The 22538-nt window shown below is 37.0% G+C and overlaps 1 protein-coding gene and 1 long non-coding RNA gene across 2 annotated transcripts; one reads left to right on the top strand and one right to left on the bottom strand.

Annotated features, from left to right (window-relative positions):
* Nucleotides 1-11735: 11735 nt before the first annotated feature.
* LOC18436716 (ammonium transporter 3 member 1) lies at nt 11736-16654 on the bottom strand. The gene is made up of 3 exons (XM_011626032.3): nt 15633-16654; nt 14377-14662; nt 11736-12518 (listed from the first exon to the last, which is right to left on the bottom strand). Exons 1-3 carry the CDS (start codon nt 16281-16283, stop codon nt 11983-11985), a joined length of 1473 nt encoding a protein of 490 aa, XP_011624334.1. The 5' UTR covers nt 16284-16654; the 3' UTR covers nt 11736-11982.
* LOC148779879 (uncharacterized) lies at nt 16624-18600 on the top strand. Its single transcript, XR_016044130.1, has 2 exons — nt 16624-16743; nt 18171-18600. It is a non-coding gene; the product is annotated as an uncharacterized LOC148779879 (long non-coding RNA).
* Nucleotides 18601-22538: the final 3938 nt, after the last annotated feature.

Genomic DNA, 22538 nt, shown 5'->3' with positions numbered 1-22538 from the left:
GACGATCGCCATTTAAATTTGGATTTAAATGTTATTTTTTTTTAAGATGTGGGCTTTTGTCTGAGAAGCCCCAATTTCATTGGCATTTTTTTTTTTGATATGGTTGTACTCAAAAGAAAAAAAAAAAAAAATTTTGCAAGTTGGGTGTTTCTTCACATCCACACCCAACTTGAGGGGGAGAGTATAGGAGATATGGAGATGAGATGAGTAGAGATGAAGTCAACATCTCTAATGTAACCGCTATGTGGACAAGAAAATCCAGATTCTGGATCAGGCCAATTACTATGCAAAGGGAAATTATGGTTGATGATCAAAGTTCCTTCTCTAAATGAGGAGATGAAAATGATCGAATTTCACAGTCCTGGTTGTTGATCAAGAGTTCCGTCTCTGGATGAGGAGATGAAGATGATTGAAAATCCAGATTCTGGATCAGTCCAATTACTATGCAAAGGGAAGTTATGGTTGACGATCAAGAGTTCCGTCTCCAAACGAGGAGATGAAGATGATCGAATTTCACAGTCCTGGTTGTTGATCAAGAGTTCCGTCTCTAGATGGGGAGATGAAGATGATCGAATTTTTCAATCCTGGTTGATGATCAAGTTTTATGTTCCTTGATCTTGTTTGATGATGGAGTTTTCTGTTGCTCCATCCTGTGTGATGATCGTCGAGTTTTTCGTTACTCGATCTCGGATGTTCCGAAGAGAGAGAAAGAAAAAACTTTTTCTTTTAGAGAGAGAAAGCTTCTAAAAAGAAAAGAAGCTTCTGAAGATCATCTTCAGAGAAGCCTCTGAAGAGAGAGATCTTTAGAGAAGCCTTTGAAGAGAGAGATCTTCAGAGAAGGCTCTGAAGAGAGAGATTTTCAGAGAAGAAAGTAGAGAGGCCAAGAAAGGTTGTTTCTTGGAAGACTATAGTAACATGTGATTTTTATTTTATTTTATAACTTAGTATTATTCAAACTCGAGCTGTTTTGTGTCAAAGCATCTTGAGTTTGAGGGGGAGTGTGGGGATATAGATATCTTGGGTTTATATTGATATACATCACTATGGATGTATATACATATATCTCTTGATAATGTTAGGTATCTAGAAGATAGAGATTAAGTTACTTGATTATTAAGTTATCATACCATAATTATCTCATCTAATCGTGTGATTGTCCTCTATATAAAGAGAAACTTATTGCTGTAAACATTCATCAAATATAATGAAGATATAGCCGGTTGGTGCTTTGGATCCGCAGACGTAAGGATTCGGCTTGAACTACGTAAATATCCCTTCTATGTTCCCACAAATTTTAACATATTAAACTTGCACTAGCAATATATATATATATATATATATATATATATATATATATATATATATATATATATATATATATATATATATATATATATCAAAAATAAAATGACCAAAATACCCCTAGAAATTTCAAGGGGTACTTTGGTCATTATATTTTATCGAAAAATTATTTTTAATATTTTTAATAGGTGCCCCCTAATGAGAAGATGGAACGTACCAAATTTCATATTCATACAATTTGTATAAAAAAATTAAAAATAAAATACTTTGAGACATCGGATCTAAGATCAAACGGTGAGTGGCTCTCTTGATCAAAATTGAACGGCTGGATGGTAGGGGGAAGATAGAACTTCTATGATGTAGGGGAAGCATAGAAACCTTTCTCAATACTATTTATGATAAACATAATTTCTTAAGAAACAGATTCTAATAAATAATTGAAGAGTTAATGCAAAATTATCAAATTTGGTTATTCTTGAGTTCTCATTTTCTGTAGTTTAGAGGCTTTCTTGGCATTTATCTCGTTACTCTCTGAAACCAGGGCCATAATTTGCAGATTTTAAGTTGACCATGCTTTTATTGTAGTACTCTGATTCAAATGCCCTAAATCTCGTTAATGCTCCGCCTCTTCGATATCATTAATATCTTCATCTTTTTCTCTGTTAAAAATGGGTTTAACCAACAAATCTTGATCATTATCCAAGGATCTTGTTCATCATCTAAGTATCAAAATTGGTGGCAGATCCCAATCTAGAACCTGCTGATTTTTTGTATAGCCTACGACAAAATCAACCTCGTTCTCTTTCAAATCATGTAGATAAACTAAATCCCTTGCTATATTCTCCTCATAGAATAGGTAGTTGAGGGCAGCTTCATCATTCTGCTCCAACTCTGAGTCGGACTCTGATTCGCGCCATTCTCCATAAAATATCTCACAATTTGGATCTATCACTATAGATTCCTCTTTCTCTAGGGCACGTTGTTGCTGGTCTCCCTTGCGTAACAATCGCTCTGTAACCCTCTCCGTCAAGTTGTTGATTTGCTTGCGCAGTTGGATTAGATCAACATCCTTATAGCTAAGACCTCCACGACAAGTCATTACAATTTCCAGCCGTCCTTAAACTATGCTCTGGTACCACTTGATGCAGCAAGGAAATGTGGAAAATTAAATCCACCATTTTCCTAAACCTTAAACAATCAAAATAAAAAATAATGGAAAAAGGAAATAATTGTAAATCAAAGCAAAAGAAGAATTTTTTTTTTGTTTTTATAAAATAAAATTTATTTCAATAACATTTGTCTTATGACATCCAACCTGTTATAAGCCCTATGAAACCTTAATTTAACTTGAGATTCAAACAAACATTTAAAACTCCAAAATATCACTAAAATAATACTAAATTCCAAAACACCCATGTGACTAGTAACATGTCAACATTAACGGTGACCAGTACCATGAAATGTACTTACAAATAGTAAATAAAGAAAATATAAAAAAAGCCCTAAAATCTCAAAAAATAAATTTTAAAATTAAAATAAAAATAGATATCATTTGAAATTGAATATAAATTAAAAATAAGTATAATTTTTCCGTCCATCGTAATTTCAAGAATGAAATGAGTGAAGACATAAATGAGGGTACCCATAAAATTTTCTTCCACCCATTTAGGAGTGGAAAATGACGCGGTTTGCTTAGCTCCACTATTTAACGGTAAGAGACTTTTACAACTCTTCTTACTAGTAAGAAGTGACCAAGAAGTCCTCAGCCATAACATAAACCGAACCATTTTTTTAATCCGTACAATTCATTTGCATATTGGAGTTGTTCAACCGTCCAAACAAAGTCTTAGTATGCATGTACCCATATGTTTGTAAGATCGTGCAAGTGCAATCAGGATAGAGAGAGAGAGAGATGAGGGCAGATTTAGGTTGATAAGCCAACATTTCTCTTTAAATCTTATAATTCATTTCATTACTATAATGGAAAATGTAATGATACAATTAGGGATTTTTGAGACTTTCTTTTTTTGACAAGAGCACGAAATTTTATTAATTAAAGGAGAACAATAAGACGGTTACAAAGGTAAAGGAGAAACAAAAATACAATCAGCATGTACCCTTAGCAAGAAAATCTCCTCTCTCATTAGCTGCCCTATACACATATTTGAAAGCAACCACCTGATTTTGACATAAGTCATTCACTTCCAATAAAAACTTCCTCAATCTCTATGGTAGCCTATACACTCCAGAACACCAATTAATGATATTTAAAGAATCACCTTCCATTTCCTAGCCCACAGACTGAAAACGCACCTTCAATAATTTTATCCCATGCAAAATCGCCATCATCTCAGCTTCATCGGTTGTAATTGACCCACACAGGCCATAAAAGAACAACTCCAAACCCGATGGGTTGCACATAGCACCACCATAACCTGCTGGACTAAGATTCCCATAAGAGCTTCCATCAAAATTTAGTTTAACACTACCACTGAATGGAGGATACCAAACTCTACGAATAGTAGGTCAGTGCACCTGCTGAAGCATAAGGTTCCTCAAATTAAGGCGTATATCAATTAAAGATATACCAAAACCTTCTTTTGAATTGGATAGCAAAAAACGAAACATTGTAGATAATCTTCCCCTTAATATTGGCAAGCTCTAAACCTCTTCCATAAAAAAATCTGTCTGTTCATCTCAAGCCATACTTCCCATAAAATTGATGCTCTCAACATCTGGCAAATCATCATACCTAATTTTGGGATCAAAGTAATATCAAGATGGTTTATGTTGTGGGTATGTAGTTCAAGAAGTGACGTCAAAAAACTAATTAAAGATAAGGCCCACATCCATAAGGACAAAGTCACACGACAATATAGGAACATATGATCTCCAATCCCCCCATCCTCTTTGCAAAGGATACAACAATTGAAAATAAATTTGTCTCTCTTTCTCAAGTTATCTATCGTCAATGCCTGATTTTGTGACAGTCGATAAAACGAATTGAACTTTGTGTGGTACCCGCCACCTCCAAATAGAATTCAGAATTGGTTGCTCCCATCTAAATTTGTCATGAAAAAGCAACATATATGCCGACTTCATTAAGAAACTGCCATCATTAGATAGCTCCCAAACAACCTCATCATCATGATTGGGTGAAATATAAACCGAAGATAAATCAGCCAATAAAGAAAAAAAATGGGCAAGCATAGAGCCTGACACTCTATTATAAGAAAATTGAATATCCCAAGTGGGCCCAAACGATGACTAGCAATAAGCATCTTTCACTTTTAGAGATTGATGTATTAGTTTTCAAACAACTCTCTGTATTGCACTTTTAGAATATTTGGACCAAGCTATTTATGATTCAAAAAATCTACCAAAGAATCCCTACCAATCGCCCACCTCCTTATTGGCATAAATCTCTTTACACATTTGTGACTGTCTACTCCCTTCTTGACCTCTTCCATTGTAACCTGCACTATCTACACCATATTTGGCACAACACCTCTTTCCATAAATGTTTACCTCCTTCTACGGACCTCTACCACAATTTATATAGTAAAACTTGAATAACTAATTTAATCTTTCTGATCCCCAAACTACCTTCTGACTTAAGGGTACAAACCTTATCCCAAGCCACCAAATGATATTTACGATTACCTTCTGATGACCCCCATAAGAAATTCGCATTAGGCTTTCAATTTCTTTAACAATGTGAGCAAACATATGTAACAAAGATAGTAAATAAGCTGACATATTAGATAAAGTGGATTTAATCAGAGTTACTCTTCTTCTATGAGAAGGAAATTTTGATTTCCATAAATCCAACTTTGTTGAACTCTTTTCAACACTAGATCCCACACTATTGTATTCAGTCTAGAGTTAGAAATTGGAATACCAAGATAGGAGATTGGGAAATATTCAACCGAACACCCCATAACCAAAGCCAATTGATCTACAAAAATAAGAATAACATCCGCATACTGTAAATGAGATATAACTGGACCACCATCAACCACCTTAAAACCATTAAACTGACCCATCTGTTCCCTTTTCAACGTAAGGCTAAAACCTTAAGCAATTAATGTAAAAAGAAAGGGGATCCCTATGTCTTAATCCCCTAGAGGATTTAAAGAACCCTTTGGGGTTACCATTCACCAAAACTGAGAAATGGGCCGTAGACAAGCAGCCTTTAATCCACCTTCTCCATTTACTTTCAAAATTAATACATCTCATAATCTAATCCAAAATATCCCATTCAACCTTGTCTTAAGCCTTTTCCATGTCAAGTTTCAACATTATACTTGGTTCAGAGCTCAAGGCTCTAGAGTGCAAACATTATGTGCAATGATGATACTGTCAGTAATTATTCTTCTTTTAATAAATGCTGACTGCGGCCTAGAAATAACATCAAGAATGACCAATTTGAATCGTAAAGAAAGCAATTTCACAATAATCTTATATAAACTTGTCAGATTTCATCCTTTACCACATCCTAATTGACAATGGCATGAAATAAGGCGGTATTCAAATCGCATTCCTTCAGCCATTTAATTTTGGACCGCTATCTCCAATAAACTTCTTCTTGCCTTAACAGGTTCTACAACTCCTCATCCAGCCTAGATTTACTGGTAAAATTCTCTTCAAACAAAAAACCTCCATTTTGAATATCATTCTCTAAAAGCTTAAGATTAGACATAACATCATCTAATCTAGCTTTTAAATAGAATCTATTAGCTTTCTTCCAAGAGATCAGCCTATGTTTAACATTCACCAGCTTTTTTTGCACTCTATGACCATAGTAACCATAAACAATTAGTATTCAACCATGTATCTTTAAAAAGTTGCATAAAATCTAACTCAAGCAGCCAACTTGCATCCAACCGAAAAGGCACAGGACCAGAAAGTTTTTTGCAAGACTATAAACATAAAGGAATATGGTCGGAGGATAGCTTAGGCATAACAAAAATTTGAGCAAGCAGAAAATGATGTTCGCATCCATTAGAAACCAAAAAGCGCTTTAATTTGCTCATAACCAAATTAACAAGGCTACCATAAGACCAAGTAAAATCCACACCACTAACAGATAGTTCCATCAACCCATTGGTCATACTAAAGTCATTAAACATTCTCATCCCAGCATTAAAGACACATCAACAGAAGTTTCATCAGGATGACGAACGAAATTAAAATCCCCTCCCCCCCCCGCCCTCCCCCACCTCCCTCCCCCACCCTCCCCCACCTCCCTCCCCCACCTCAAACAGGCAGAGAAATCTTGCAAGCAAGTAGATAAATCCAACAGAAATAAAGGCTTGAGAGCATACAAATTAGGTCCATACACATTTAAAAGCAACCATCTATAGGTATAGAAAGGACTATAAAAAACCATACCCACAAAACGATCCCTGATAATAGCTTGGGAACAAACCAAAACCGTTGGATCCCAAATAGCCTAAAGATCCCCAAAAGAATCCACTTCACAAAACATAACTGGTTTCAAACCCCAGAACTCCCAATAACACTAACAAAAGAACTAGGCAATTTTGCCTCTTGGAGTAGCAATACATCATGTCTATACTTATTAACCAAAAGTTTCAACTCATGTTTTCTTTTAACATTGCTTAATCCCCTAACAAGATATAATGATCATGGGCACGATGAAGAACCAGTCTCAGCAGCACCCACAGTCCCCACAAACGACTGGCCAAAACCGCCATCAAAGTAATCATCATCTTCATCACTTAGGAAAAAGACCTCACCTGGGTTACATGGAGTTCTTTCCTAGAATCTCGCTGCAATACGAGCCGATGACCATGTAGGCTTTACACCAGATTGCTTTGCTACACCAGTCTTTAACCTTTCAGCAACTTAGCGACATCTTTGGGAACACGCTTCACAGCAACCGCAGCTTCAAAATTCTTTAGCTCCGTATCTTTGACCCCTCTTCTATTTGATAACCTCATAAATCATCAATGGAGGGATACTCATATCTTCTCCCGTATAAAAGAGCATCATAGCCAGTTGTTCCTGCGAGAAACCAAGGAAACCCTCAGGATCTACATAAGCCTCAGCCTCCACCATTACCTCCGAATTAGGCAACACCACCGCAACTTCATCCTGTACCATGGCCACAGTTGCTGCATGCACATTCTCAAGGCCACCAATAATCTCATCCTTGATTAAAACTGGAGCAAAGTTGTCCTCACTAATAAGATAATCAACTCCACTCAAACTACCTTTAGCTGCAACACATTTAACGATGGTACAAAATCCACAGCATCGTCAACAATTCTCTTCCACTAAATCTCTATAAGATAAAGTTAAAAACTCAGAAGGTATGAAAAAAATTTGGTTCCCCTCAACAATATCGTCCAGGATAATAATGGGGAGCCATTGCTCTTCCTGTGCCACCCGCTGATCGTCCTCCATCCTCTTATAAACCGCCTTACAAAAAGGTTAAGCAAGCCAACTAGATCTTTACCCCTCGAAGCAGCCACACTCTCCTTTAGATCTTCTCCTTCCTTGGCTGAAACATTCAAGGAGGTTCTCACAGGAAAAAAACAGGGCTCCTTAGCACCTTCAACGTCACCGAAAACCTCTTTGGGAAGTACACAGCCTCCTGGCTTCCGAATGATATCTTCACCGCCAGCCCCACCCGTCCTATCAGCAGCCACTTTTTGCTTCCCTATGCACACACGATCATCCAAAAGACCATTCAGTTTCTCTTTCCCCTTCCACTTAGGAGAAATATCAGCAGCCCCTTAACTTTCAAATTTGGTAATATCTTGAAACAGTAGTCATATTGAACCAATCGAAGATTGATCTTGACTTTTAGTAATGTCCTGAGCTTTAGGGACCTATGCCTTTTTTAATTTTGAAAATGGTTTTGAATTCCTATATCTCAAGAAATCCTACGATGTGCCTCCATGTGCACTATCATGCGTAACTGAATTCCTTCTCTGAAAGCCTACCATTGTTGCCCTTGCTAAAGCCTATTTACCAATTCAAACCTCCTCTCCATTGCACGATCCTCCATTGATTATTCAAAAACACAGGGTCAGAGGTTTTGTGGGTCTCAAGAGCTTTAGTATCCAATCTACTAATAACATCATTACCTTCAAAAGCAACATCAAAAAACAAATCTTCCAAGCCCATAGATAAATGAATCTTACGAGGCCTAGGAGTATGAACATTCTAATTGACCTTAAATCTGACAAAAGACAAATCTTTCCCTTTTAGAGATTCACAATCTATTCCCAAGAAGTCCCCACAAGAGTTACCTAGTTTTTGGAAAACGGTCAAGCTCCAAACATGAATTGGCACCCCCCTAAAACTTAAGTATTTTGTTAACCAAAGAGACATGATCCGAGCTTTTCCATTCCCAAAGGATAAATCCTCCCACGGACACTCAAAACCTAAATACTAAGAGCCGTCTCTATATCTAAACCTGAACGCAGGCAAAAGAAAAATTTATTGTGTCCCATCTATTTCACTCCTGTGGTATAAAAAATCCCCCAACAGTGTCTAGCTCAATCTCCTAAGCCAAAAAAATCATTAAAGGGTAGTAAGAAAGAACCAACCACAACACAACCCACCCACCTGATCGCCTCCGCAACTTTTGCCTGATCCAGAGAGAGAGAAGCAATGTCTTCCCCAGCCTTCTTCCTCCACTTACCACCATCATCCTCCTCACCTTAAACCATCCTTAAAATACTATTTAAACAATCCAATTAAGGCGTATCTCCAAATTTTATCATAAAATGTAATTATAGTAAAAAAATTCTTAGGATTATCTCAAAATCTATTTTTATATCTAATTATAAAATTTTAAACTCAAAAAATGATTAAAATCTAGTAGATCTATAAACATATAAAAATCTTGAAAGTGGACAGTCTAGATAATCTACCGCAAGATGCATTATTCCTAAGACTCAATTTTTTTTTTTTTTTTTTCATATTCATACATCGCTATGTCGAGATGATTAATTAGAGTTTTTTTCAACATTAAAACAATATTTTCTGATGGATTTTAGAGGTACATACTTAATTTTACATTTTAATGTTGCAACCTTATATAAAGCTTTTCTTTTATTAATTGTCATGAGTGGAGAACTTAACCTAGAGTGTTGGGCTCACCCGAATTATGCCAAAGCTGATGTGTGGGTATGAGTGGGAAAAAACAAGAATTAAAGCAAATAAACAATAAAACTTATTGGCACCAATATTTATGTGATTCATCTTTTCAGGCTACATCCACGAGAGAAAGAGATGAAATCCGCTATGAACTTAAATGTTACAATAGTATGCCAAGAAGCAACCTTTTTTGGCACTCCACTTTTTTCTAAAGACTTTCTCTCTCTAGGTTTTTTTCTATGAGGTTCTTCTCTTGCTCATAAGCTTCTTTTCTGTCTAAAGGCTTTCTCTCTCTAAAAGAAAATGTTCCCTCTTTATCTCTTCTTCTTCTCTTTATGAGAATGGTAACTCTCTCTCTCTTCTTCTTCTTCTTTACAAAAAAAGGCTTTATGTGTTTCTCTGCAATGAAGAATCTCCTACAAAAGAGACATACACAAACTAGACCTATTTTCTCTTTAACACACGAGCTTAATTTTATGTAGAAGATTACCACTTATTCCATGATCGACAAGAATTGCGCATAAGAGAAGTGCGAGGAATATGGGGGATAATTTTTGTTTCGATTTTTTTTTTTTTTTTTTTTAACCAATGTTAGCCAATCTACTTTGCAAATTTGGAAAAATGAATCGGCAGCACTAAACAAAGTTTTGATGTTAGAAAATATGCAAGTCAATCGACCGACCTGCACAATTATGGATCTAAAAAAAGAGATTTTATCCTCTAAAAAATGGTTCACTTAGAAAAAATGTTTTTTTTTTTAATGATTATTTCGATTGTTTACAATCAATTGTTTACAAATCTTCTATATCTACACTTCTTTTTGGAGCTTCAAATTTCCAGGCCTGGAAATATATTTCCAGCCCATCACAAGAGTTGTCTCAAACTTTGATTTCCCTTACGGGGTTTTAAAGTTTAACGTTCCTAAAATCAAGCAGTGGCCAAACAGAACTTAACTCTTAAGAGGGATTGTAGACGTCTACGTTTCTACACAAATGTCATAAGCACCAAAGCTCTTACATGTAAAATTGGATGGTTGGGGTTCGTCAAAAATGGTTAAAATCAAGTAGATCTATAAACATATGAAAATCTTGATAATAGACGGTGTAGATAATATGTTGTAAAATGTACTATTTTTGAGACTTAAAATCTATTTATTTTTCATGGTCATACATCTCGATGTCGAGATAATCAATCAAAGGGTTTTTTAACATTAAAACTACCTTTTTCGATAGATGTTTAAGGTGCATCCGTAGTTCTACACTATATAAGGTTGCATTCTTATATAAACTTTTTCCTTATTTTTAAAGTAATTGAAAAAAACTAATTTGGAAATAGAAAGAACAGAAAAATTTACCGGAGCCAGGCTGCTTGGCCTAGGACGCACGAAACCGAAGTTGGGGCTCGTATCAGACTTCAAGTTGATTTACTCATTTTGCCTTCTTTCTTTTTTGAAGAATTTGTTGAGTTGGGTTGTTGAAATTGGTTCCTACATTGGTTTTAGAAAAAATATTATTTTTTTTAGAGTCTTTTAAGTTCCTAGAGCTAGGGTCAGTGGTTGAATGCACGTATGGTTTCGAGGTTGAAGGTTATGGAGGATGAAGGATCTAAAGTCTTCTTCGCCTCGATCTTCAGGACATGAGATATTCTCCTAGATTAGGTTTGGTTTTGGACACAACTCTATTGTGATCAGGATCCAGGACAACTCCAATCTGAGCCAAATTCTATTTTCTCTTATCCTGGTTGGATTCTTGATAATCCGAATGGTTTTGGGATTCCAATTGGATATCTTCAGGGCCTTCTGAAGGTAGGGACATGGTTCCGGGCGCGTAGACTAAGGATAATGGTGTACTACTTATTAAGCTAGTATAATCCCTAATAGCTTATCCTAGAATTTTTTAAGAATTTAAGGTCTAGAAATTTAGAAAATTGGCCCATTTACATTCTGTCACAAAATCCAAGAAAGTATAGTAATTGTCAATAATAGACTCCGAATCATTGGATTTTACATCTAATGGTAAGTGTGACCATTTTGTACTAAAAATAAATAGTCTTATAACATGCTAAAAATATATATAAAGATCCTTGTTACCTTTTATACAAGGTAATAACATCTTTAACCTTTAAATTTCAAAATGGGTGGCTCTCGAGTATCATTGAATAGTCACAAAATTCCAAAAAAAAAAAATTTCTCAAACCAATTTGACATCTAATGAGTGGGAAGGGCTGTGAGATACTTATATAATTTCCCCTCATTATAATATTCCATTTCTTTTCTCATTTTCCTTAAAAAAACCTTCTTTCTTTTTCACCATTCTAATACCTTCTTATTCCATATCAATCCACTATCTACAAAACACCAAACAATCCCCAATGAAACCAAGATCCCCATCTTGCCTCGTCCAAACACTCATCTTACCCCCACCTTAGAGAATCACTGCCCCTCTAAAATTCACTGCACAAATCAAAAAAAAAAAAAGGAAAAAAAAGCAAGAGTAGTTTATCCGCATTTTGCCCTTCACAATCTCCCAAATTCCCATCCCACCCCTAGAGATTCTGCGTTACCCCACTCGATGGCTTGACCGTCGGATGCTGAGTCTCATCGGAATAGTAATGCCAGCCATGCTTACTAGAATCGAACTTCTCCCCATCACCCCACAATGCATACGCCTCCTCTCCATGCACCGCATCATCTCCGATGCTCAGCTGCTCCTCAGACATCCTCAACGGCATCACCGTTCTTATACACAAGCACACGATCGTGGTCACCACGGCATTCCATCCGATGATGAAGGCGGCTCCAACTAGCTGTTTCAGGAGCTGGAAGCCGCCCGCACTGCGTCCGTAGACTGCACCTCGAGAATTGGTGACGGCGAGAAACATGGCGCAGAGCTGGGGCTCGGCGAAGAGGCCGGTGGTGGTGCCACCGATGAAGCCGGCCACGGCGTGGGTGTGGAAGACGCCGAGGGTGTCGTCGATTGTTTGGAGGAGGGGGGAGCGCCGGTGGACAATCATCATCGTGACCCATGGGATGCTCCCCGAGAGGACGCCCATCGCGATGGCGGCCCAACCTTGGACAAGGCCTACAACAACCATAGGAGCAGTAGTTGGGAGAAAGTGTAAGAGATTTGGTGGTTTAGCCGTATAGATTGTAATCCCCATCTATAGAGATTGGAAATGTTTGGACGGTGTCGCAATGGACCTTCAACCGACCCGGGATCAGAGGGGTAGATTGATCTAGGTCCGGGTATGGGTTCAAAAATTGGACATAGTGGGTCGGCTCCGGGTCTGGGTCCGGGTCCAAATCTTGGACCTGATCACTATTCGCGTCCGGATCTTGTAATATTTTTCGGGTCTTAATGTATGAAATATATTTGATACAGTTAAATACAAAGATATTTTAATGTTTTGGGTTGGATCTGAATCCAGTAATATTTTTCGTGTCCAAATATATGAAATAAATTTAAAAATACATAGATATATTAACTTTTTGGGTCAGGTCCGATTGTGTCTGGGTCCAAGATCCACACTGTATTTTTGGGTATGGGTCTGGATCCAAGTCCCACACTGTATTTTAGGGTCTTGGTCTAGTAACATTTTTTCGGGTCCGGGTCTAGTTCAAGGTTTGACTAGACAAAAACCCGACCTGGCCTGGCCCGGCCCCACACGACATGTTGCCACACTATTGAGACATTGGAATGATAAGTGGAGAGGGATGGACTTGGATATGGTCGGCTAGCAATGGGCCGCGTGGCCCGGTCAGCCAGGCCCTTAAAATGTAGGCTTGCCACAAACTAAGGGCCGGGCTAGGACTAGTGACAGTCCACTTTAGCCTGGCCCAGCCTTTTTTTTTTAATTTTTATTTTATTTTTTTTTTCTTTTTTTTTTTTGGTTCGGGCCTGGCACCGGCGCAATGCCAAAAACCTCATAAATGGCCATTGGTTTTGTGTTGATGAAGTCACTTGACTTCTTAGGTTTATTAGTCAAGAAGGAGGTACTTCAAATGGTGTTGTTCTCGCCTTTTTAACCTACAGGAACCCCAAAGTCTGTGGATTAGAAAGACATTTAAAAAAAATGAGATATATAATGGGTGGATAGTATTGCATTTGGGACAAGATTATGAGTTTACACATGATGGACGGTGGGGGATTAATGACACGTTAGTGAAGATTCTTGTGGTTCACTTGCAGTTGACTAATGGAGCAGGTGCTTTGGATTTTCTTGTGGTCCACTTGCTGTTCCCCCGCTGTTCTTGGGACCACAAATTCTTGGAATATTTCATTCTCCCATTGCAAAATGATTATAAAGTTAGCCGGAAATATTGAGGAAATCTTAAATGGTAATTTGCCAAAGTGTATGCTCCCTCCTAAATATATCCTTCCTTGCAAAACAAGTTGAAAATATTTTTAGGACCGAGATGTATGGAGAAAATCTAAGTAAATTATGTACCCGATGGAACAACTGAACACTTTACTACTTCAGCTGGAGTATAGCAATAATTAAGGAAAATTGTTTTATACCGGTTGGACCGTATTTCCACAATTTGAGGTCGCAAGATATAAAGCGTCTATCTTATCTTAAAGATGGATGCAAATAAGTGGTCTATTAAAACTATTGGTTCAAATATTATTTAAAAAAATTATTATTTTAAAAATTTTAAAATTTATTTATTCATTTATATTCATGATCTCGTTACATTACATTACATGGGATCAATCCATCATCTCAAAAATAGATTTTTTAAGAGGTAACTCAGGAAACCGAGTCCAACAGTAAAAGAGGAATTTAGTGGGATTTTCAAAAGACAACGGAGAAGACGGGTTGGTATAAAACGACGTGTACAAAGAAAAAAAACCCAAGCGTTTAGAATTCAACGTCAAACCCTAATTTCACGCATTTTGAATTGCAGAGAGAGAGAGATAGGGGGTGTAAGATTGATACCTGCTCCGGGAGTGATGCAGACGAGGCCTGTGATCATACCCTGAACGGCTCCGATGACAGATGGTTTCTTGAAGAAGATGACGTCGAGGCAGGTCCAGACCAAAAGGCTGGTAGCTGCACAAATGTTGGTGTTGAGAACTGCCATGGAAGAATCGATGTTAGCAGCGTAAGGGTCGCCTCCATTAAAACCCGCCCAACCCATCCACAGAAGCCCCGCTCCAGTCAACGTAAGCAGCACGTTGTTCGGTGGAAACCTCTCTCTATCCCGTGTCGACCTTGGCCCCACCTATAAACACCGCACACCTATCACTACTCAATACGAGAGACCTCCAAAACCTAATAATCAATACAAATTAAGCATACAAATAGGATGCTAACGGTCGGGTCCGATCCCGCTGGACCCGAATAGTAAGTATTCCAAAATTTGGACTTTTTTTTTTTTTTTTACCAATAATACTAAATGTTGCCAATATTCTACCTATGATTATGGGTAAGGGTCGAGTCCGGTTAGTCCGGAACTCATACCAGAATAATAAGACATCTAGACCGTATGACTGCAGGTAGCGGTTGGGTCTCGCTGGACCCCAACCCGAAATTTGAACCCATATACGGGGGCCGGGTCTACCCGTCAGGTCTTGGGTTTGGTCGGATCCATTCCTAACCATAATACAAACAAAAAATAAACAAAAAGATGAGAGCAAAAAGGCTAGCCCGGCCCTTAATAGGGCCCGCTCATGCCCAAATAAAAGACAACAAAGCAAATAAAGTGAAAAAATAAGGGCGTAGGCGAATATTTTTTTTTACCAAAAATCATATACCCTCTCATCATGTTTTTTATTTTTTTTATCAATAATACTAAATCTTGCCAATATTCTGACTATGACTACGGGTATGGGTCGAGTCCGGCTAGTCCCGAACTCAAACCAAAATAGTAAAACATCTAGATCGTATGACTGTAGGTACCGGTTGGGTCTCGCTGGGCCCCAGCCCGAATTTTGAACCCATACATGGGGATCGGATCTACCCGTCAGGTCCTGGGTTTGGTCGGGTCCATTCCTAACCATAATGCAAACAAAAAATAAAAAAAAAGATGAGAGCAAAAAGGCTAGCCCGGCCCTTAATAGGGCCCGTTCAGGCCCAAATAAAAGACAACAGAGAAAATACAGTGAAAAAATAAGGGCGGGCCAGAATGAACTGGGCAAGGGCCGGGCCTCCGGCAAAAGCAGAGGAGGAGAGCGAGTGGGTGGAAGGCATACCCAATATGCGGCAGTGAGGCCTGCAATCCCAGAGCTCAAGTGAATTACATATCCCCCTGAATAATCAATCACTCCCCAGTGGAACAAGAATCCACCTCCCCACAGACTGAATGCCCCTACTGTATATGAAAACGTCAACCAGAGCGGCACAAACACCATCCACGCCATGAAATTCATCCTCCCCAGGAGCGAACCCGCCAACAAAATCAGCGTGATCGCTGCGAACACGCACTGGAAATACACCATCGATGCCATCGGGTAGTACGGCATCGCGGTGGAGGTCTCGATGGTGCCATTGTGGTACTTGTGAAGTGTGGCGGGCAGCTGGGCCTGGTTCACGAGGAACTTTTGGCCCAGCGCGGGGCCGGCTTTCCCCCAGAAGGGGAGGAGGCGGTCCCCGAAAGACATGTTGTATGCCCATGTGACCCAGCAGATCCAGACAGCCGCAAAGGCGTAGAGGGCCATGAAGGCAGAGTTCACCGCCCACTTCTTCTTGACGATGGAGCCGTAGAGGACGACCAGACCCGGCACGCTCTGGAGCCCCACCAGGGTGGCCGACACCATCTGCCACGCATTGTCCCCTTTGTTCAGCCAGTTCGGCACCGCCAGGGAGGTGTTCGCCTGGTAGGCGATTGGCACCACTGTGGCCATGGCAGCCACTTAACCTTCTCTCTCCCTCTCTAAACAGAGGTGTTTCTCTCTCTGCCTACAGAGGTATGTATGGTCTTTCTCTCTCTAGATACAGGCCTTTCTGAAGAGAAGACCCTCACCAAGTTAGTTAGACCTTTGGACTTTCTCTCTCTACAAGAGAACGCGATATCTCTCAAGCAAAAGGACGATCTTTCTCTCTCCGAAGAGATTGCAAGCAAAAGAATCTTTCTCTCTCGATCTTTCCTAGAGAGCAGGACCCTTTACATGATTTTTTTTTGTTATGACCTCTCTCTCTCTACTCTCTACACAGAGTTGTGACCTTCCTATTTGCCTGTTCCAGAGAGAGAGAGAGAGTTGGAAGGAGAGGAGATTCATTGGTTAAGGAATCCGTTGACTCAAGATTCCACGGGGTGAAGAGGAGGGGCAACTAAATTACTATAATAGCCCTGGCAATTTTAAGGTACAATGGATTATCCTTTTGGGTTCATTTCGTTCGAGGGGTTTTAAATGACACTTCAAAATGAGCGATGATCTCTTACGAAAGACTTTCATTAAATTTGATACAGATTTTTTAAAAATATAATATGAAAAGTGAAATTTGATTTTTTTAAATATCTGTATTAAATTTAATAATGGTCTTATAAAGTCCTATACACATAGATGTAGGGGGTCTCTCAAAGTCCTTTCCCCCTAAAAATATATCACTTTTTTTTGAATAAATATATCCAAAGTCTAAGCGGCTCTTAGATATGCCACGTGTTGGCGATTTAAACCGCCGGATTTTTTTTCTCTTACATTACTTTATGATGCCGCATAACTTCCCGATTCTAGAACGGTAAAACTATGTAGACTAAGTTTTTTTATTAATAAAAATCGGGGAGGGGCTTTCTCCCCGAGTGACTTTAGAGAAAAAAAAGGCCTTTGTTTCATTCTCATGTCGTTTTAGGTAGTTGTATTTGCATTCTTTATGGTAGGTAATCATGGGAATTTGTTTTGTGTGAATGTTAAATATAAACCAGCAAATCTAAATGACTCATGAAAGCTCCAAATCAGTAGGTTACACAACCAAAAGACAATACTATAGAGTTACATACAAGGCTGAGCCTTCATGATAAAAAAGGAAATGCATTATAGGCGCAATTGATGAGTCGAGAATTATGTACTTTAAAATCTTACGAATAAAACTGATTGCGACTTTTTGTGTAAAAAGTAAATGGTTTTTTTGTAGACAATCTTTTTAAAAACTGAGTATTTAAAACCTAAAAAATGATATATCTTGTAATGCATTATATGGACCAACTTTTTTTGATGTATAAATCCATAAAACCCACAATATTTTTGGAGTTTAAAATTAGGGTTGAAAATATATTCGAAAACCATCGAGGGATTTTTTATGCCAAAATTAGATTTTCCTACCTCATTTCGAGGTAAATGATATGCAAATTTATTTTCTAAACTAGACCTTATACTAAGAAAGAAAAGGGTTGGGTCGTGGTGATAGCATCCCTACACTTAGTCATTATATTGTGATTTTCATTCCTACCAATAACACCATCCCATTAATATTTTAAAAAATCTAACCCTTAATCTACTGAAATAAATGGGTAGGCTTGTCTTCCCCATTGAATTTCCCAACAAAAAAAAAGAAGCTAGATTTTATATAAGCGTAATTGGGTTTGATTCAAGTGGGTCCCATTCCATTTTCTATATATATTAAGATTTAGGAATAGCAATTTCTACTTTAAGAGGGAGTTAAATTGCATTTCATTTTAGCAAGATTTAGGAATAGCAATTTCTACTTTGAGAGGGAGTTAAATTACATTTCATTTTATAGCAAGTTGATGAATATCTAATTTAGCAAGGAATTTGCGTAATTTGGATATTTAGGGTGGAAGGAAGGTGCTTAATGAAGTGTGGGTCGATGGAGGGACACGAAAGACGAGACTCCTCCTCCCATTACCCTTGGAGCATGCTTCTCGGAACAGAATGATTCCGATGGATGGCAAGGTCCAAACTTCTTTTTAGTGATTTCAAAATAATTTTATTTTTTTTATAATTTTTTTTTAATTGATATTTCATTAGATCACGAATGTCACGTCATTTCTCCTCCAATTACTTCTTAGTTGTGAGAAATAAAAAGTGGTCCCCTTTTTTTTTTTTAGTTTTGAAATTGCTTTCATATTAGACCATATTTTATCTTTTTTTATTTATTTCGAATTGTGTATCTTAAGACTATTTCTACTCGGAAGTCATAGTTAATTTTTTGCAATTGGATATGAAATCTAATAGATGAAAATTTATCACAACATTCGAAAAATTTTATTTTGGACTTTGTGCCTAAACATTGACATATCCTTGACTACCTGATTCAAATTTAATCGTAGGCAATGATTGTGACCTCTTTGTAACAAAAGTAAATGGTCTCGTTATATATATATATATATTTTTTATAGATTTGGGGCAATCCGAAACCCCAAATGTTAAGCTGGCTCATTTTTGCACTAGTTCAATATTAGAAACATTCGACACCATAATTTACATTTTCTTTTAAAAATTTATGGGTCTGATGTTGAACATATCATACTATATATATATATATATATATATATATATATATATATATATATTTGGGTAGTATACAATGAGATCATTTACCTTTTATATAAAGTGGTCACAATTATATACAATCGTTCAATGTGAAATCTGATAGCTTAGATGTGTTTGAAATTTGAGTTTGATCAATGAAATAAATGCAGCCATTTAATATCACATCCAAAGGTCAAGATTAATTGTGACCACTTTTTACCAAAAATAAATGGTCGCATTGTATATTTTCTTTGTTCTTATTTTAAGGGCTTGTCCGATATCTCTGATATAGGACCAAACCCAAGGAAGAAAAATTTAAAAAAATAATAAATAAAGAGTAATAATAGTCCAAAGGAACAAAAGGTAGCAAGTAAAATACAACTTAAGTAATCTTAGAACTTGGAGGTAAACAACTGATATATTAATCGAGTTCCTCTTAGTTGTCTAATTTCATAACTTGGAGGTAAACGTAATCCGAGTTCCTTTTGCGAGACAAAAGAGCTAGGATCGTTAAGAGATATTGAATGAGTTCCTTATTTTCTTTTTTCTATTTTTTTTTTTTTGATTAAAGAGGATTCAATAATCTGAGAGATCAAACTAGTATATTTCAAAGAAAAGTTAATTATGGGATTTTTTTTGGTTAAAGAGGGTTCAATAATCTGAGAGATCAAACTAGTATATTTCAAAGAAAAGTTAATTATGGGATGTTTTGATGTTTTCAACATAGGACAAACCTAAAAATAGGTTGCTCTAATATTTGGGTATCAAACTGCCTTAGGAATAATAAAAATAAAAAAAATCCGATGTTTGCAACATTATATTAGCGGCCAAACTATAATACCGGAGGAACCTCGGTATAAATTTTCAAAAGGTTATGTTAGGGTGCTCACACTATGGATTAACTTATCATTGTACTTAACAACTTTGGACATTTATATACACTTGTTTCAAACGTGGATCATTTTTTTAATAAATATATTTTTTATCATTATAAGGCGTGTGACGTCATCCGCATGTGATATGATGTCACTCATATGGATCGACATTTAATGATCATGTAGATGATGTCACTTTCTATATCGATGATGTCACACCCCTATTAATGACCAAAAATACATTTATTAAAAAATTGTTCCATGTACAAAACAAAATTATGTAAGTGTCAAAAAATGTTGAGTACAATGATAAATTATTTCATAATGTGAGCACCCTAACATAACCCATTTTCAACCGGCTCAGAAGCGGTGGGTACCGATCCGACTTTTAATGCTCAACAGGTGACGTGTAGCCTCGGGTCGATGGGTGACTAGTTTATCCCACTGGTTATCTTAATTTCTTTTTTTTCTTTTCTTTTTTTCCTGCCAGCTATTACATAACAAGTTTGATGGGTGACTAGTTTGTCCCACTTATTTTGATATGTCAATTGAAATTCGTATTTCCAAAAGATTTCCTACTCCTGCGGGAGTGTACTACTCCCTCTGTTAAAACACATGCTAAAGATATTTTTTAGATTTCAAATTCTGGGGATGTAGACTCTACCACCCAAAAAATAACCTCAGTAAAAAAAATTCTGAAATAATATGTGTCATAGAAAAATATAATGCGTCAAGTTTGAATAGAGACCGTCCATCTAAGTGTCACCAAACTCAAAATTCAAATATTGAAATAATTTTAGACTAAAGAATTGGCTAAACGGATGTTTTGAGCAACGGAAGAGACGCACAGTATGCTATTCTGAATTTTGAGCTTACACTGTCCTTCTAGAGCTCAACCGCTTCCAAGGAAGCACGCCACCAGTCAAGCTTGAAGCAGCATTAGGGATGTCATTATCATTTATCAAACACTAATCCAGCTTGTCATTGTTCTTTTGTTTAGATTGTTGAATACTTAAAATACAAGTGACAGTGACTTCATTAAAACCCACTTGGTCTTCGGCGTGTAGCTTGTGACTTCAGGGGCTTTAAACATTATCTTTTTGCCATTGAAGCATGCTCCCATTTTCTATTGGGGAGCTTGTTCTAGAGAGAGAGAGAGAGAGGAGTTATGGGTGGTGTTTGCAAGATGGATGGATACTCAGAGTCACAGAGAGAGAAGAGGGGGTGAACCCTGAGATGCACGGGATGCACCCTTTGGAGGTTGGATACATCCCCTTCTGCTCTGCTGAATAGCACTCATTCGTCTTCAGGCACCGAGCCCGGGTTAAACGGATACGTGTTAGACGATAAGTTTCCAACACTAGATCCCAGACTCCATTCCTATATCCGTGTAAGGAAATCTTCTTTGGTCATTGAAAAAAAACAAAGAAAAGACAAATTCCCTAATCATTGGAAAAAAAAAGAAAAAAAGAAGAAGAATGGATGGGGTTTCTATGATGTAACAACCTTAAACAATCCAATTAAAACGCACCTCCAAGTTTTATCGTAACATGTAATTTTGGTGTAAAAATTTTTTAGGATTATCTCAAAATCTATTTTCATATCTAATTATAAAATTTTAAACTCCAAAAATAGTCAAAATTAAGTAGATTTATAAATATATGAAAATCTTGATAATGGACGTCTAGATAATGTGTCGCAAGATGCACTATTTCTAAGACTCAAAATCTATTGTTTTTCATATTCATACATCGAGATGTCGAGATGATCAATTAGAGTGTTTTTTAACATTAAAACAACATTTTTCGATGTATTTTTAAGGTCCATCTGTAATTCTACATTTTACGGTTCTAACCTTATATACATTTTGAAATGCTCAAAGAATGACCAATTAGCTTAGTTTGAGTATAACACGCGATGATTGAGTATCACACACGACGGATAAGTTGTGTGAGGCGTGTTTTCTCCACTGAGTCTAATATGGAGATCATGAATAAGAAAAAAAAAATTAAAAAAATTTAAAAACTAAAAATAATAATTCTACTAAGAAAACATTTGGACCATTAGTTTCCATTGTTTTTAGATGGAACACCTACTTGCGTCCATCTTTAAGATGGATGCTTTACATTTTCTGGACCGCATATGTAGAAATGCGGTCCAACCCGCATGAAGCAATTTTCCTTTAGATAGACCACCTATTTGCATTCATCTTTAATATGGATGTGTTATACCTTTGAACCGCATATTGTAGAAACGCGGTCCAGCACACATGAAACAATTTTCCTTAATGTAAGGAGGTCAAATTTAATCTTAATCATTAGATGTCCAATTGGATGGCCTAGAGTATCTTATAAAGTTCAAGAAAATTTTTAGTTGGGCTTTGAGTTTAGTCATAAGTACATCTATAATCAATTGACTTGAAATTTGATGGACAAGAATGATTCTAACCTCCGTGTAATAAAAGTAAAGAAAAATGATTTGATAAGGGTGCAACACTATCAAAAGCCCTATCTCATAACTCCGTGAAATAAAAGTAAAGAAAAATGATTTGATAGGGGTGCAACCCTATCAAAAGCCCCATCTCATAACTCATTGAAATTTACAATTCAAGTGTTGGAAAACTTTTAAATAGATTATTTCAGCTTGAATACTATGGTTGTGAAAAAATTAGGATATTAAATTCTAGAAATAATGTTTATTATAGAAATGATCAAGACCGTCTAGTTTGCCCTAAAAATAGCTATTCACAAATCCACAAGATCTGTACGTCTTTTTGAGTTGCAAATTTCACAAA

This window comes from Amborella trichopoda, chromosome 11 (assembly GCF_054954075.1).
Source record: "Amborella trichopoda isolate Santa Cruz 75 chromosome 11, AtrichopodaSantaCruz75HAP2 v2.0, whole genome shotgun sequence".
Taxonomy (NCBI): domain Eukaryota; kingdom Viridiplantae; phylum Streptophyta; class Magnoliopsida; order Amborellales; family Amborellaceae; genus Amborella; species Amborella trichopoda.
The sequence above is the reverse complement of the archived record's forward strand: the minus strand, read 5'-3'. Positions and strand labels throughout refer to the sequence as shown.